The sequence below is a fragment of the Filicampus tigris genome, chromosome 5, assembly GCF_054856515.1.
Source record: "Filicampus tigris isolate MCC_2025a chromosome 5, RoL_Ftig_1.0, whole genome shotgun sequence".
NCBI classification, from domain to species: Eukaryota; Metazoa; Chordata; class Actinopteri; order Syngnathiformes; family Syngnathidae; genus Filicampus; species Filicampus tigris.
In genome coordinates this window covers 27,337,104-27,349,600 of record NC_141221.1, presented here as the reverse complement: position 1 = coordinate 27,349,600, position 12,497 = coordinate 27,337,104, and the positions used below count along the sequence as shown (strand labels likewise).

Below are 12,497 nucleotides of genomic sequence, written 5' to 3'. Positions count from 1 at the left end.
ATATATATATATATATATATATATATATATATATATATATATATATATATATATAATGTTTTATTTTTTTATTAAATAACTGCAATGCAAACTTTCACAGTATAAAAAAATAAAATACTTCTACTACAACCACTGTTTCAGGACAAAAGTCAAGAGAGTCAAACCACAAAAAGCATCAATGTAACGAAAATACAAATAACAATGTCACAATGTCAACATGACAACTAAAATACATCTCATTGCAAAATGTTTTGAAAATAAAGTCAGTAGTTGTCATGCTACGAGATATTGCGGGATTACAACCCCATAAGACTTCTCATCTCTGCACAGCACAAGATTTATTTTCTTTTGACGGTGTTTGATTTGGAGTCCGGGTGAAAAGAGCAGATGTCCTAAAAGGAGCTGTCACCGGCGTACACAACACGGCGTAACTTTGACTGCAAACCGCTGCTTCGAGAAATGAAACATAACGATTCACGTTAATACGTCGGGTATAACAGCAATTTCAGTAAAACTGGGGGATATTAGTTAATTAGTTAGATGGATTTCGGATACTCCAGCTTTCTGCTTTCTCTCGTCTTCGAATAGTACTCCTGAGTGACATCGCTTAAGGTGTTTGTTCATGGCTGATGTGCTGTTGTGGTACGCGAACTCAGCTTTACAGCGGGTGCAGACAACCAACTCGCTCGACCTTTCTTTGAAGTATGTGCATACTTTGGACGTTTTTGTCCGCTTTTTTTTTTTGCGGGGGGCGCTGGTATCAGGCACTTCCGCCATTTCTACTGTGCGCACTTATTTACAACTGACGCAATGCACGTGTTGACGTATTTACGTCATCAACACTCGAGCGTACGTACGCGCCGACATATTTTACGTCCCCTGGCGGGCTCTGGTCAGGTGACTGGCCTGCGTGAAGTTGGCAGCTAAATGCAATCTTGGTTAAACAGTTGTAAACAATTCAATCCACTCACAATACTCCCAGCCAGTAAGTGGATGTGAATGGGAAATTAGCCAGCTAATGGGTAAACTGACGGAATGTAAGGACGGAAGCGCTTTAAAAGGACGAGGATGGACGGGGTTGGAGGAAGATCATGTTTATGAATAAGGCTGAAGGGATGAGGACAGAAGGGTACCCAGGTTGCGAACCGAGGCACAGACCAGCGAAAAAGGATAAAGTGCTAATCTCTGTTGAACAGTACGTTTTTTGGATTACTGCAATACCAGATATATTGTTTCTTTGCATATATTTCTCTGGTCTTACAGCTGTTTAATATGCATGGTTTTGGAATGATGGAGGGAGCCTGAACACCCGCAATTCAATTCCAAAGCACAAGAACTGTAAGGGAGACCTGCTAAACACTTGTGCACCATGCAGAGAGAGAGAGAAAGAGAGAGATAGATAGATAGATCTGGTGGGGGGAAAGCAGATTTGGTAACTACATAAAGTTTTTCAAACTTTTTCACATAACTAGTGTGATATACCTTCTGAAAGGAAGAAAAGAAGTTTGCTTCGCCCCCACCCCCCCCGTCATCTCATACAAATATACACACACACACACACACGCACACGCACACATTCACACGCAGACGCGCGCACACGTTCTGTGACTGACAAAAAAAAAAAAAAACATTTAAATTTGATTTATTCCAGGTGACAAATTTATCAGATAATATTGGTAATATGGCGTTTAATAAGTCAAACTATGGGTGATTCGTGACAGGAATTAGTGAAGTATTTACTTACAAGTGGTGGGAGTAGAGCTAGCCTGCTATCTTAATTGTTGACCAACAAAAACGTAGATGTTGCTATCTCAGTAATTTAATTGTTGGCCAACAAAAACGTAGATGTTGCTATCTCAGTCATTTAATTGTTGGCCAACAAAAACCAACAAAAAAGATGTTGGAAGACCCTTGAGTTATATTGTGACCAATTATCCACTTAACTCCGCGAAATCTTGTTTGAGCAACAAGTTTGAGAGCGGCACGGACTCAACTTCGCTGTCTCTCTCCCCGCATTAAAAATCGAATCCTGCAAAATAATCCACATTTTTATTACATATAGCCTACCTGTAATCTGATTGTTTTTTTTTCTGCAATGGAATACAGTTACAGGTTGTTGTTTTTTTTTTTTTTTGTATTTCAAATGCGTAATGCCGGTACTTCTATTTCGTTGTTTATTTATTTATTTAATTTGATTTGATTTGACATTTTTTATAATACATGTATTTTTTTACTCCCCGAGCCTGTGCACACACGACGTGTGGACGAGATGGGATGGTGTCCCTCCATGGACGATGGTGCCCTATGCGCACTCTGCGTTCTCTGCGTATAGGGAGCGGCGGCCCTGGCATTCACAAGCAATCACTCTACTAACGTTGTCTTTCAAATGTCAATGTCTCCAGACATGTTATTCTTGTTTATTAAACTTGTTATACGATATGTTGTTTTACCTCATTCACTGCTATTGACAGCTACAGTATATGTTAAGTCAAAAATCCATTTTAAATGGGTTGGCAGTTAATGATTATCAACGATATAACCTAGGTGCTTGTTAATTTTGTCATGGAATGAGTTCAGGCAGGCAGAGAATTTCAACACTTTCTTTTACTTACCTGGCAAACTCATGGTGGTCGCGAAACATACTGTCTTGCAAAATAAATGTCCACTTTTCACGTTATCCCTGTATTTGGAACTGGCCGTATGATGAACTGGGATATGTGTGTTTTACTGCCATGTGTTGCTGTGAAGGGGTTTTGGCAAAAATATTATGCTCGATTGCCGCTTTTTTACGAGTTTAGAGAGAGCGAGAGTGGAGAGATGACCTAGCAAGCAAGTTTGTGTGCTTTTCGTGACGTGCTTGTTCGTCTTCAGCTATACAGCCAGACAATAGCTGTTTTGTTGTAAATAAACGTGAGTTTATTGACCAACGACAATGTGTTGTTTTCAAAATATCGTTTAGTATAAGCCAGGCAGCAAGCCTCAATGTATGGTAGTTAAGGTTAGCCCAACTCCAATGCCACATCAAGCACATAATATATACTGCTAACTACATTTCACATAATGTAAGTTGTCACACTTGACAGACTATTTGAACATATTAAAGATAGCAACCACAAATAACAAAAAAGCAAGTGAGCTATGCTCGTGAAAGTTGGCCGAAGTTTACTGTCGCAATCGCTAACGGACGCTCCGAATTAGAGCCGAAATGGGCAAAACGAGATCGGCCTAACAAAAAACGAGTTTTGAATTTTTTTTTTCCCCCCGTGCAAAAATTGTTATACGGCGTACACAATTTGAAATGATCAAAAAGTTGACAGGTATGCTATATATAGCACAATACAACAACAAAAATGTTTTGTAATTATCTGATGACTTGCACTGAATAGAATCAGCCAGGGACGCACACTCCGGACAGTAGCAGTTGATAGCCAGCCTCAAGCAGATTTGCAGTAACAACAATTCGCCTATTTGCTCCATTTGGCGTGTATAAAACGAGTCAACTTTTTTGCACACTATGCTAATGCTATCGATATTGCTGTCTTGGTAAAGTTCAAGAACTGTTAAAAAAAAGCAGCCGAGTGAACAGGACGCTGTGGGGCTGTGTCCGATGAATATTGGCTGCCGCGAGGCGGAATAGCAAAAAAATAGCATTGACTTGTTTTAGACGCACCGAGTGAGCAAATGGGCGGATTTCCGGTGCTTCGCTCCGCGTCCCACCGCTCCAAACGCGTCATACGCAACCGCAACCGCGCCCGCCCGCGCGAACTACGTTGACCCCAATTGAAACACACCGCCAGAAACGTTCCCTGTTGGTGTGAATGTAGCAATGCAGTAGTGAGGACGGATGATAGGCTGGCAATCTACCCACAATGCCTTTGCGATCGACCGGTCGATCGCGATAGAGGTAATGGGCATCCCTGATTTAGAATCAAATATCTAACTTAGTGTTGATAGATTCATTGTGACTTTTTTGGGATGGCAAGTGGCGGGTCAAATGATTTGATAATGATGGCAGCTGCTGTCCTGTAAAACCAACCCTGTTTGGAACTATTATCATTTAATAATTTTATAACTTTTTTTTTTTTTTAAAACATACTTTAACTTTTTTGTGGAATACTTTATGTGGCCCAGACACACTGAGACTCTATCTCTAGCTGCCCTTAGATAAATTGAGTTTGAGACCCCTGCAAGTCTGAACAGTAGATCCCAAGTACTTTCTCCACTTCTGCTCCTAATAATCTCACCATCCCACTAGCCACACTTTACGGAGGCACTGGACATTGAAGATAGTACTGTATCACTTCATATTTAGTTACAAATCCTTAATTTGCAATAACTCCATCAAGCCTTGAGATTACCAAACCTTTGCATTCTAATTTTGAGATTATTTCCAGGCTTTAACCTGCAGCCTCTTTCAAATGTTGTTTTGGGCGTAATCAGTCTCCTCTTCGGCATAGTAAATGCATGCTCTGTAGTGTACAGCACATAAGTTATAGGTTGCACAACAACAAAAGTTAATGACATATTGTCAGAATTTTTTTTTCAAAGCAAGGTTCACAAACTGGAGTGGTTGAATGTTGTTTTGTATTGACAAAACCAGCAGAATCAGACAGACAAGTGACAATTTCTATAACCCCACCATCTTCCGATATACGATGGAATAGACTCCCCACACATTTTTGATCAGTGTCTCAGGCTTTGTTTCTACTGTCTTCCAGTGGTGATCTTGTGTATGGAAGCCAGAAAAATTCGAGAAATTATGCTTGCTGCACACAGGCGTCGATTGACTAATGGAACTCACATGTTCTTCAATATTGAACTCTTCAATGCATCCTCTTATGGTAAAGCCCGTAACAACATTGTGATACACACAATTCATTTTTGAGATTCATTTCATTTCCAAAATGTTGCTTGTTTTGTGCATTTTTTTAAACTGTGTTTCAGGCAATGGGTCATGGAAGAGAGGAGACAAATTTGACAATGAAGCAAGGCAAGCATATGCATATTTGAACACTGTGACACTGCTTCGGACAGTCAAACCGGAGTTCGAAAACTTCTCAATGGAAATTAAAACAGCAAGTGAAAGTATGGGACTGAACAACTGCAAAGACTGTGGAAGTGTAAGTATATCTAATGTATAAGTCAATGGTGTCCAATTTTTTGCAAAGAGGGACAAATTCGATGAAGTGAAAATGTGAGCGGCCGACCATTTAGCCGAGGCACTTCTTCAATTGTGCGCGCCACACTGTTACGTGCCAGGCAAACGTTGGCATAATCTTGCTGTTTCTCAGGACAGATTTGATAAACTCACCCTCAGAGAAAAGATTTGCTGTGCTTAGCATTCACCACATAACTGGCCTTTGTAGCGTTTTCATTTGACTCTCGGGCTCTTGTGAAAAACTGCTGAAGTGACATTAAACTGGCTTCCAGGTACTTCAATTTTTCGCTGCGTTCTTCTGCTGTAATCTTGTAGGTTTTGCATGTCTTGTTTGGTCAAGGCTCTTGCCCTTGAACTCTTTAAAAACAGCCACCGTCTGTCACGGTTGCGGGAAAGAGGACCCAAATGCAGGGAGGCAGGAGAATCAGGGGCTACGGAAGAAAATATTTATTAACAAATACCAGCACAAACAAATCTTGAAAAGTCCAAAACTCAAAGTAGCAAAGAAACACTAGAGACCTAAAACACAACTCCAGGAGAAACAAAGAACACGTCAGAGACAATGATCCGACGAGGACTGAACAAAAACTGGGAACTTAAATAAAGGCATACTGACGAGACAATGAGAAATACCTGGACGGGGCACACAAGGTAGGAGGGAGCTGATTGGCTAACATTAGGGGGTGGAATGCACACAGGTGGAAAATAATCATTGACCAGACAGACACAGAAATACTGAGAAAACCCAAACATGACACCGCCTTCCTTGCAAATGAGGCAGACATAGTTGTTGTGTTTCCCAGTGAAAAAATAGTCCACCTTTCCTTCAATTGTCAGCCCTTGCTGTCAACTTTTTTTTTTTTTTATTCAGTCACCATTTTAGAAACTGTCCGGAAAGGGTCACACAGGGTCAATGAGCTGGTGTGCAAATGTGAAAATGCATTTTGCGTGTATTTTAGACGTTGGTCAACAGGGCTGCGGGCCAGACGTTATTAATTTTATGACAGAGGACAGATACAATTTGACAACGGGCCACATTTGGCCCCCAGGCCGGACTTTGGTCGTGTCTGGTATAAGTATATAAACAAATTTGTCATAGACTTTATACCAGCTGGAAAATATTTCTGACTCTTTTGTGGTAAGTTTAGAGATAGTTGGCCCTATTTTGGTAGGGTAGTGCACGTGTGCTCGGCGTAAAAACGGGCGTAACTTCATTTCATCGTGCCAGCACAGGTCTAGTCTATCGCGTTGGGGCCGTGTTGCGATTGAGCGTGGCAGCGCACGAATCAGCGATGCACCTGCTAATTTGGTAACAGAAAGTAGTCTGCGCTCGGCATAAAAACGGACGCAACTTCATTTTCGTGCTTGGGCAATGGTCTAGTTCAGCGTGTTTGAGATTTTGGTAGACACACTTCACCTCACTTAATTTCACCCCTCCAGCACATCACGCAATTTGATGACACAAAGTAGACTACATTTTAGACTGATTAAAATGTGGTCTATTTTGCAGCGCAGATGGTCTAACGTGATTTTTGTGTATTTAATCGAGGCTCAGGCAGACAGATTCGCCGTTCCAAGCACATGTGTGGCGGACCTAATGGTATTTCATTCATAATATGACAGCAGCGTGGGACAATTCTTTTGATTTATTGTACAAATCAATTCATTGAACGAATTACAATCTCAAGACCGGCCCACTGTTTGCATTGCTACCACCCTCCTTGTCACCCGCTGGCCTGCATTAATTTGGGCTATAGCACTAAGTACACAATCAATTTGGCTGGATTTACACTGCAGGTTGAATAAAATAAAACAAAAGTATGATGATTTGTTCGACTGGACTTTTACTCATCCGTCATCGTCCCTCCGTCCTTATTCATAAACATAATCATCCTCCGAACCTGTCCATCCTCGTCTCTTTAAAGTGCTTCCGTCCTGACATTTCAACAGTCCGATCTCCCTGAAAACACCCCCCCCCACCCCAAAAAAAGGGGATAAAACATCTGTGTATGACGCCGTTAGCCAAAACCGTGAGAGGGTAACGGCAGGGGCTCCATAATTCATAAACATTATTTAAAAGTCATTAATTGGCGAATTTTATAAACGTCACATTCAGGGGGATAATGGATAAGGTACTGCATGTACTAAATGTTAACAGTTAACAAAACATAATTGCTATCCACCTTTTTCCTATGCCCCATACATACCTTATCCCGGATTACACACGCAAGACAGGCTGGGCGTGTTTCTGTCGTCAGTGAAATGGGCGTCCTGTGGTGCGTTGAACTACTAGAGGCCAGACATTGCCTGTGAGTACAATGTACCTGCAGGAAACGCACAGAAAAAAGAAAAAAAGGACTCTACGGTGTTGTTGCAGGCTCTGTGGTATCGCAGAAGAGAACAGTGGTCTTTCTTTAAAAAAACTCTTTCACTGCCAAAAACGTTTTTGTCTTTTCATAGTCCAGCTATTCAATCGCATGAACTTGTTTATATTTTTTTCAAATGTTAGGGTAAAAGAGAGTCTGAAAATGTCTGGCAGTTAATGTTATAAGAACCCAACACAACACGTCAGTCAGTCTGGCACGAACGGGTGGACCGTTCCGTCCCTCGGACAGAATATCCCTATCTATAGTGATTAGAAATTAGTTTTTTTTTTTTTTTGATTACCTTTGTTTAGATTTGTTTTTGCTTTTGTGCTTTTTGGTTGTGCTGGTGATGACCGTATTTTTTGTACTTTTTTTGTGTGTGTGTGTTTGCAATGTGTTTAGTTTTTTGTTTTTTTGTTTATTAATTTAAGTTTGTGTTTACCGTTTTTGTGTAGTTTTTTGTTTTTGTTTTTTTTATTTATGTTTGCAATGAGCTTTTTGGTTTGTTTAGTTGTTTCTTGGCCCCCGTCGTTTTCCCAGGTGTTCAACCTTTCCTCCTCATTTCATAAAAATGTTTTTAAAGCTAAATGAAGACTTTAAACTGTAGGGAACGTCAGCATCATTGGGTGTTTGTTTATACAGTATGGGCCCAGTGAGTCACTGGCAAACGCTCCCGGGTGCAGAGTCATCTTGGATTGGCTCTGAATAAATAAATACTAATAATTATACCGTGGTCAGTAATGTTTTTACTTTCATCTTGTCAGAGAGAAGACTAGGCTTGCCGGCCTAGTTCTAATCAGCACTTGTGCAGCTGCATTCTGGGCCCAGTGGAGAGCCTTTAGAGCCTTGTTGCAGCAGCTTTTTACACTGAAAAGATATACTGGGTCTTTGTCTTTGAAATACTGTATGCTTGGAACCTTGGCAATAAAGAAGAAGTGCAGTTGGTCCCTGGGAGCTTGACAGGATTTCTAATTGCTCGTTTGGGGAAAAGGAGGCTTGATGTAATCTATGATATAACATTGACACAACTTCCTATAATTAAATGGGATGGTCTTGTCCTCGTGGGCCCCACAGACAAATCAAAAACATCCATCCATCCATTATCTGAACCAAGGTCTTCACAAGGGTCGCATGCTGGAGCTTATCCCATCTGTCTTTAAGCGGTAGGCAATAAACTGGTCGCCAGCCAATCAGAGATAAACCAAACAACAAATTAGAAATCCTAAATTCAAATCTTTCTCATTTGACATCTTTCCCACTTTTGCAATTTTAGGTCAACATGTTTGTTGAGGGATTCCATGATGCACTGCTGCTTTATGCTGTTGCTTTGAATGAAGCCATGAAAAGTGGATTCAATAAGAAAAATGGATCAGAAATCACATCACAAATGTGGAACAGAACTTTTGAAGGTAAAATCTACTTTCATGACTGAAAGTTGTTAGGTTTTCATTTCATTGCCTGTGATAAGTCAGCTGGACACCTATTGTCAGAATTAGTGCTACAAACAGTGGTTTGAAATAGCTCCTGATTACATTGTAATACGGATCGTTACGGTCACAAACTTTAATTATAGTTAAAGTGTGCAAAGTTAGAATTTCATGTAATTGTTGAAGATGCTCTTTTTTCCCTTTTGCTAACATTACAATGAAATAGCCAGAGCTGTGCATTTTACCCAAAAAATTGTGGTCCATTTAACACTTTCCATCTTCAGCCGTGGTGCCCTGCCGCCGTCTGTTTATCCGCCATTTTGTCCGGCCGGACCAAATAGTAATCGCCTATAGGTCGGTCCAACTACAATCTTAAACGGGCTTAGCGTTTCCGACTAGCAACTTCAACAAACTACCACTATCACTTTTTTTAACCATTCCAAAATGACACTCTCTGTCCATTTGGGACTAAAAGTGCTACTTTTACTAAATGTATGACTTAATTCTTGTGAGAAAAAAATGATTTGGAGATCCGCTCCAATATTTCGAAATGTGAGTAGTCGTCAACCTCAAATGTAGATTGTTTTATTGTGGTGCGCAGGAATCGCTGGCGAGGTATCAGTGGACGTCAATGGTGACAGAAATGGAGATTTCTCTTTGATGACAATGACCGATGTTAATGCGGGAACATATGAGGTAAGTTGCAAAATCAAATGAAATCATAAACTTTGCAAGTATGAAACTCTTTATGTCTGCCTGTAAAACTTTCATTACATAATTTCAGGTCGTGGCCAATTACTTTGGTGTGAATAGTAGCTTTCAGCCACTGTCAGCCTTCAACTATGACCACTTCACTCTGCAAGGAATACAGATAACACATACAGAGATATCAGACACATCATGTAAAGGATCACTACCTCATTGCAATATTTTTGTAAACTTGTAATTTTACGTATGTAACGTGCTGTAGTCAGTTATTATTGTTCTTTCCATCTAGGTGGGCTCGGAGTGTCAGCTTTGACTGGAGTCATAGTGGGAGCTGTTCTGGGAACCGCAATGCTTGCAGCATTCTATTTTTTCAGGTAATTACAGGTAAACATGTAGTGATGCCTCAGCAGACAATTTCTGGGACCCTTACAAAATTAATAACTAAATCAATGGCCTAAAATCTTATATATTATTGTCTGCCATCTGTAGTTCTGTCCCCATAATGATTTTCGAGCACGGTAGGAACATATCATTACCAACTTTCTGTATTGCTGCTGAGGCTATTGCTTAATTTTAAAGTGCTATTGTGTACGTATTGAATCAAAGAGGAGATACAGTGTTCTATATTCTCAGAGATGCTGAATACAGTTTCTGTGAAAATGACAATTTGGAATGGCAGTACTAACCATTTGAAATTTGCTCACATTTGTTGATAAATCCTAAACTGTACATAGTAAAACATGTCCCAAATGCCTTGTCATCCTGAAGAATTTTGATTCAAAGTGTGCAGTCATTTATGATGCACTCTAATATTTTGACTAAATTGGCCACTTTCTTCCCATACACATCCACAACAAAGCAGTTATAGCTAATAAAACCATGATCTTTGGTTATGTCAATTATTAAAATAAAAAGTCTCTGAATCATGTTATTATATTTTTGGGAATTATCCCACTGGACAGCATAGCAGTGGGAGTACCACACAAACGATCGGGGTTGAGGGGCGGTCACCAAGTGCTCACTTAACAGCGCAGAGCCTTTTGCCATGTTGAACCTATAGTGTGCGACAGGTGCACCACATTTGATGGGAATGAAAAGAGCTGTTTTAATTGGCTATGAATAAACTCGACTATGACCACTCCCACAACGGTGCAGTCCTCCCTCTCGCAGGTCCGCCAGCCTGCAATCATCTGTAAAAGTACAAACCACTGAACTGATGCCGGTCATGAAAAAAGCGTCTGGGCAGCGTGTAGTAGGACAACCCTTTTTCTTTTTAACCAGTTCGGCGCTGGACCTGCCCACAGCAGCATGCCACTAATGGTGAACGTGAAGGATAAGTGCCCTTTAAAGAAACTGCATCTTTGGCTATCTCGAAATCGCGTTGCCTGAGATCGCGATTTCGGTCCCAAAACGATAAATCGTTCAGCCCTAACTACCAACTTCAGCAAAGTACCATGCCTGACCTCCTCTTGCACCGCTTCAAGACGGGAGCGTGACTTGTTTGACCAGTGCAAAGCCAAACAAGAAACTGTGTGTTGCTGCTGCAACTCACGAGGCAACCACCTCTGTCACTGCCCAAGTGGTGTTCATCCTCCATTTTTCAGAGCATCATTTGCAATTGGCTAAAAGTGTTGTTATCCATGTTAAATTAAAATATCTCCACATGGTTGACATGGCTTCTTGTTTACATTTTATGACAATTGAACTGTAACAACAAGTATGTGCTGTAATATGATTTACTCTTTTCCAGAAAAAATTACAAGATTACCATTGAGCGTCGAGCACAAAGTGAAGAGTCGACTACCGGGAAGCACCGCCAGTTACGAGAGGACTCCATCAGATCAAACTTCTCAACTGCTTAGTCAGAGGCAGCAGCAAAAGTGTTGCCACAAACTTACATATCTGTGCCTGGAGATTATCACGGCTGTCAGTGGAAAAAATGCTTTTAGAATTCAGATGATTTTGTGTTTTCAACTGTTAAATGTTTCAAATGTTTCACTTTAAAATGTATTATAACTCAGGACAACCGTAACTGTCTCAAAGCACCACTTGGATTTTTCTTCTTTTTTTTTTTTTTTTTAAAGATAAAGATTTGTATGTGTCCATTTTATTCTGGAAGATTTTATAAAGATTTGTTTTTGTAATATATACACTGTATTCAAATTGTAGTTGTGGCTGTAAATATTTGATTACATACTATACATACATACATATCTTTGCTGTCCTGCGAAAAACATGTATGTCCAATTTTGGATTTAAAAAGAAAACACATTTATGTCTGTCAAGTGGAAATTGGAACCCAGTTCATGTAAAAATATGAAAAATGAAAAAATCCACATAAGTGTTTTTCACAGGACATTGACAATACACTGTGTACATATATATATATATATATATATATATATATATATATATATATATATATATATATATATATATATATATATATATATATATAGGGCGGCACGGTGGCCGACTGGTTAGCACGTCCGCCTCACAGTTCAGAGGTCGTGGGTTCGATCCCGGCTCCGGCCTCCCTGTGTGGAGTTTGCATGTTCTCCCCGTGCCTGCGTGGGTTTTCTCCGGGTACTCCGGTTTCCTCCCACATTCCAAAAACATGCATGGTAAGTTGATTGGACACTCTAAATTGCCCCTAGGTGTGATTGTGAGTGCGGATGTTTGTCTCTGTGTGCCCTGCGATTGGCTGGCAACCAGTTCAGGGTGTCCCCCGCCTACTGCCCAAAGACAGCTGGGATAGGCTCCAGCACGCCCCGCGACCCTTGTGAGGATAAGCGGTACAGATAATGGATGGATATATATATATATATATATATATAT

General features: G+C 40.4%; 1 protein-coding gene across 1 annotated transcript in view; it reads left to right on the top strand.

The window, feature by feature from the left end:
- Window positions 1-12,025, top strand: part of npr3 (natriuretic peptide receptor 3) — a 29,110-nt gene extending 17,085 nt beyond the window's left edge. The window contains exons 2-8 of the mRNA XM_086030747.1: window positions 4,719-4,841; window positions 4,945-5,120; window positions 8,798-8,933; window positions 9,553-9,647; window positions 9,736-9,853; window positions 9,949-10,033; window positions 11,410-12,025. Of these exons, the coding sequence (XP_085886873.1) occupies window positions 4,719-4,841; window positions 4,945-5,120; window positions 8,798-8,933; window positions 9,553-9,647; window positions 9,736-9,853; window positions 9,949-10,033; window positions 11,410-11,521 (845 nt within the window). The 3' untranslated portion in view covers window positions 11,522-12,025. The remainder of the gene's footprint in view (window positions 1-4,718; window positions 4,842-4,944; window positions 5,121-8,797; window positions 8,934-9,552; window positions 9,648-9,735; window positions 9,854-9,948; window positions 10,034-11,409) is intronic.
- The last annotated feature ends 472 nt before the right edge of the window (window positions 12,026-12,497 follow it).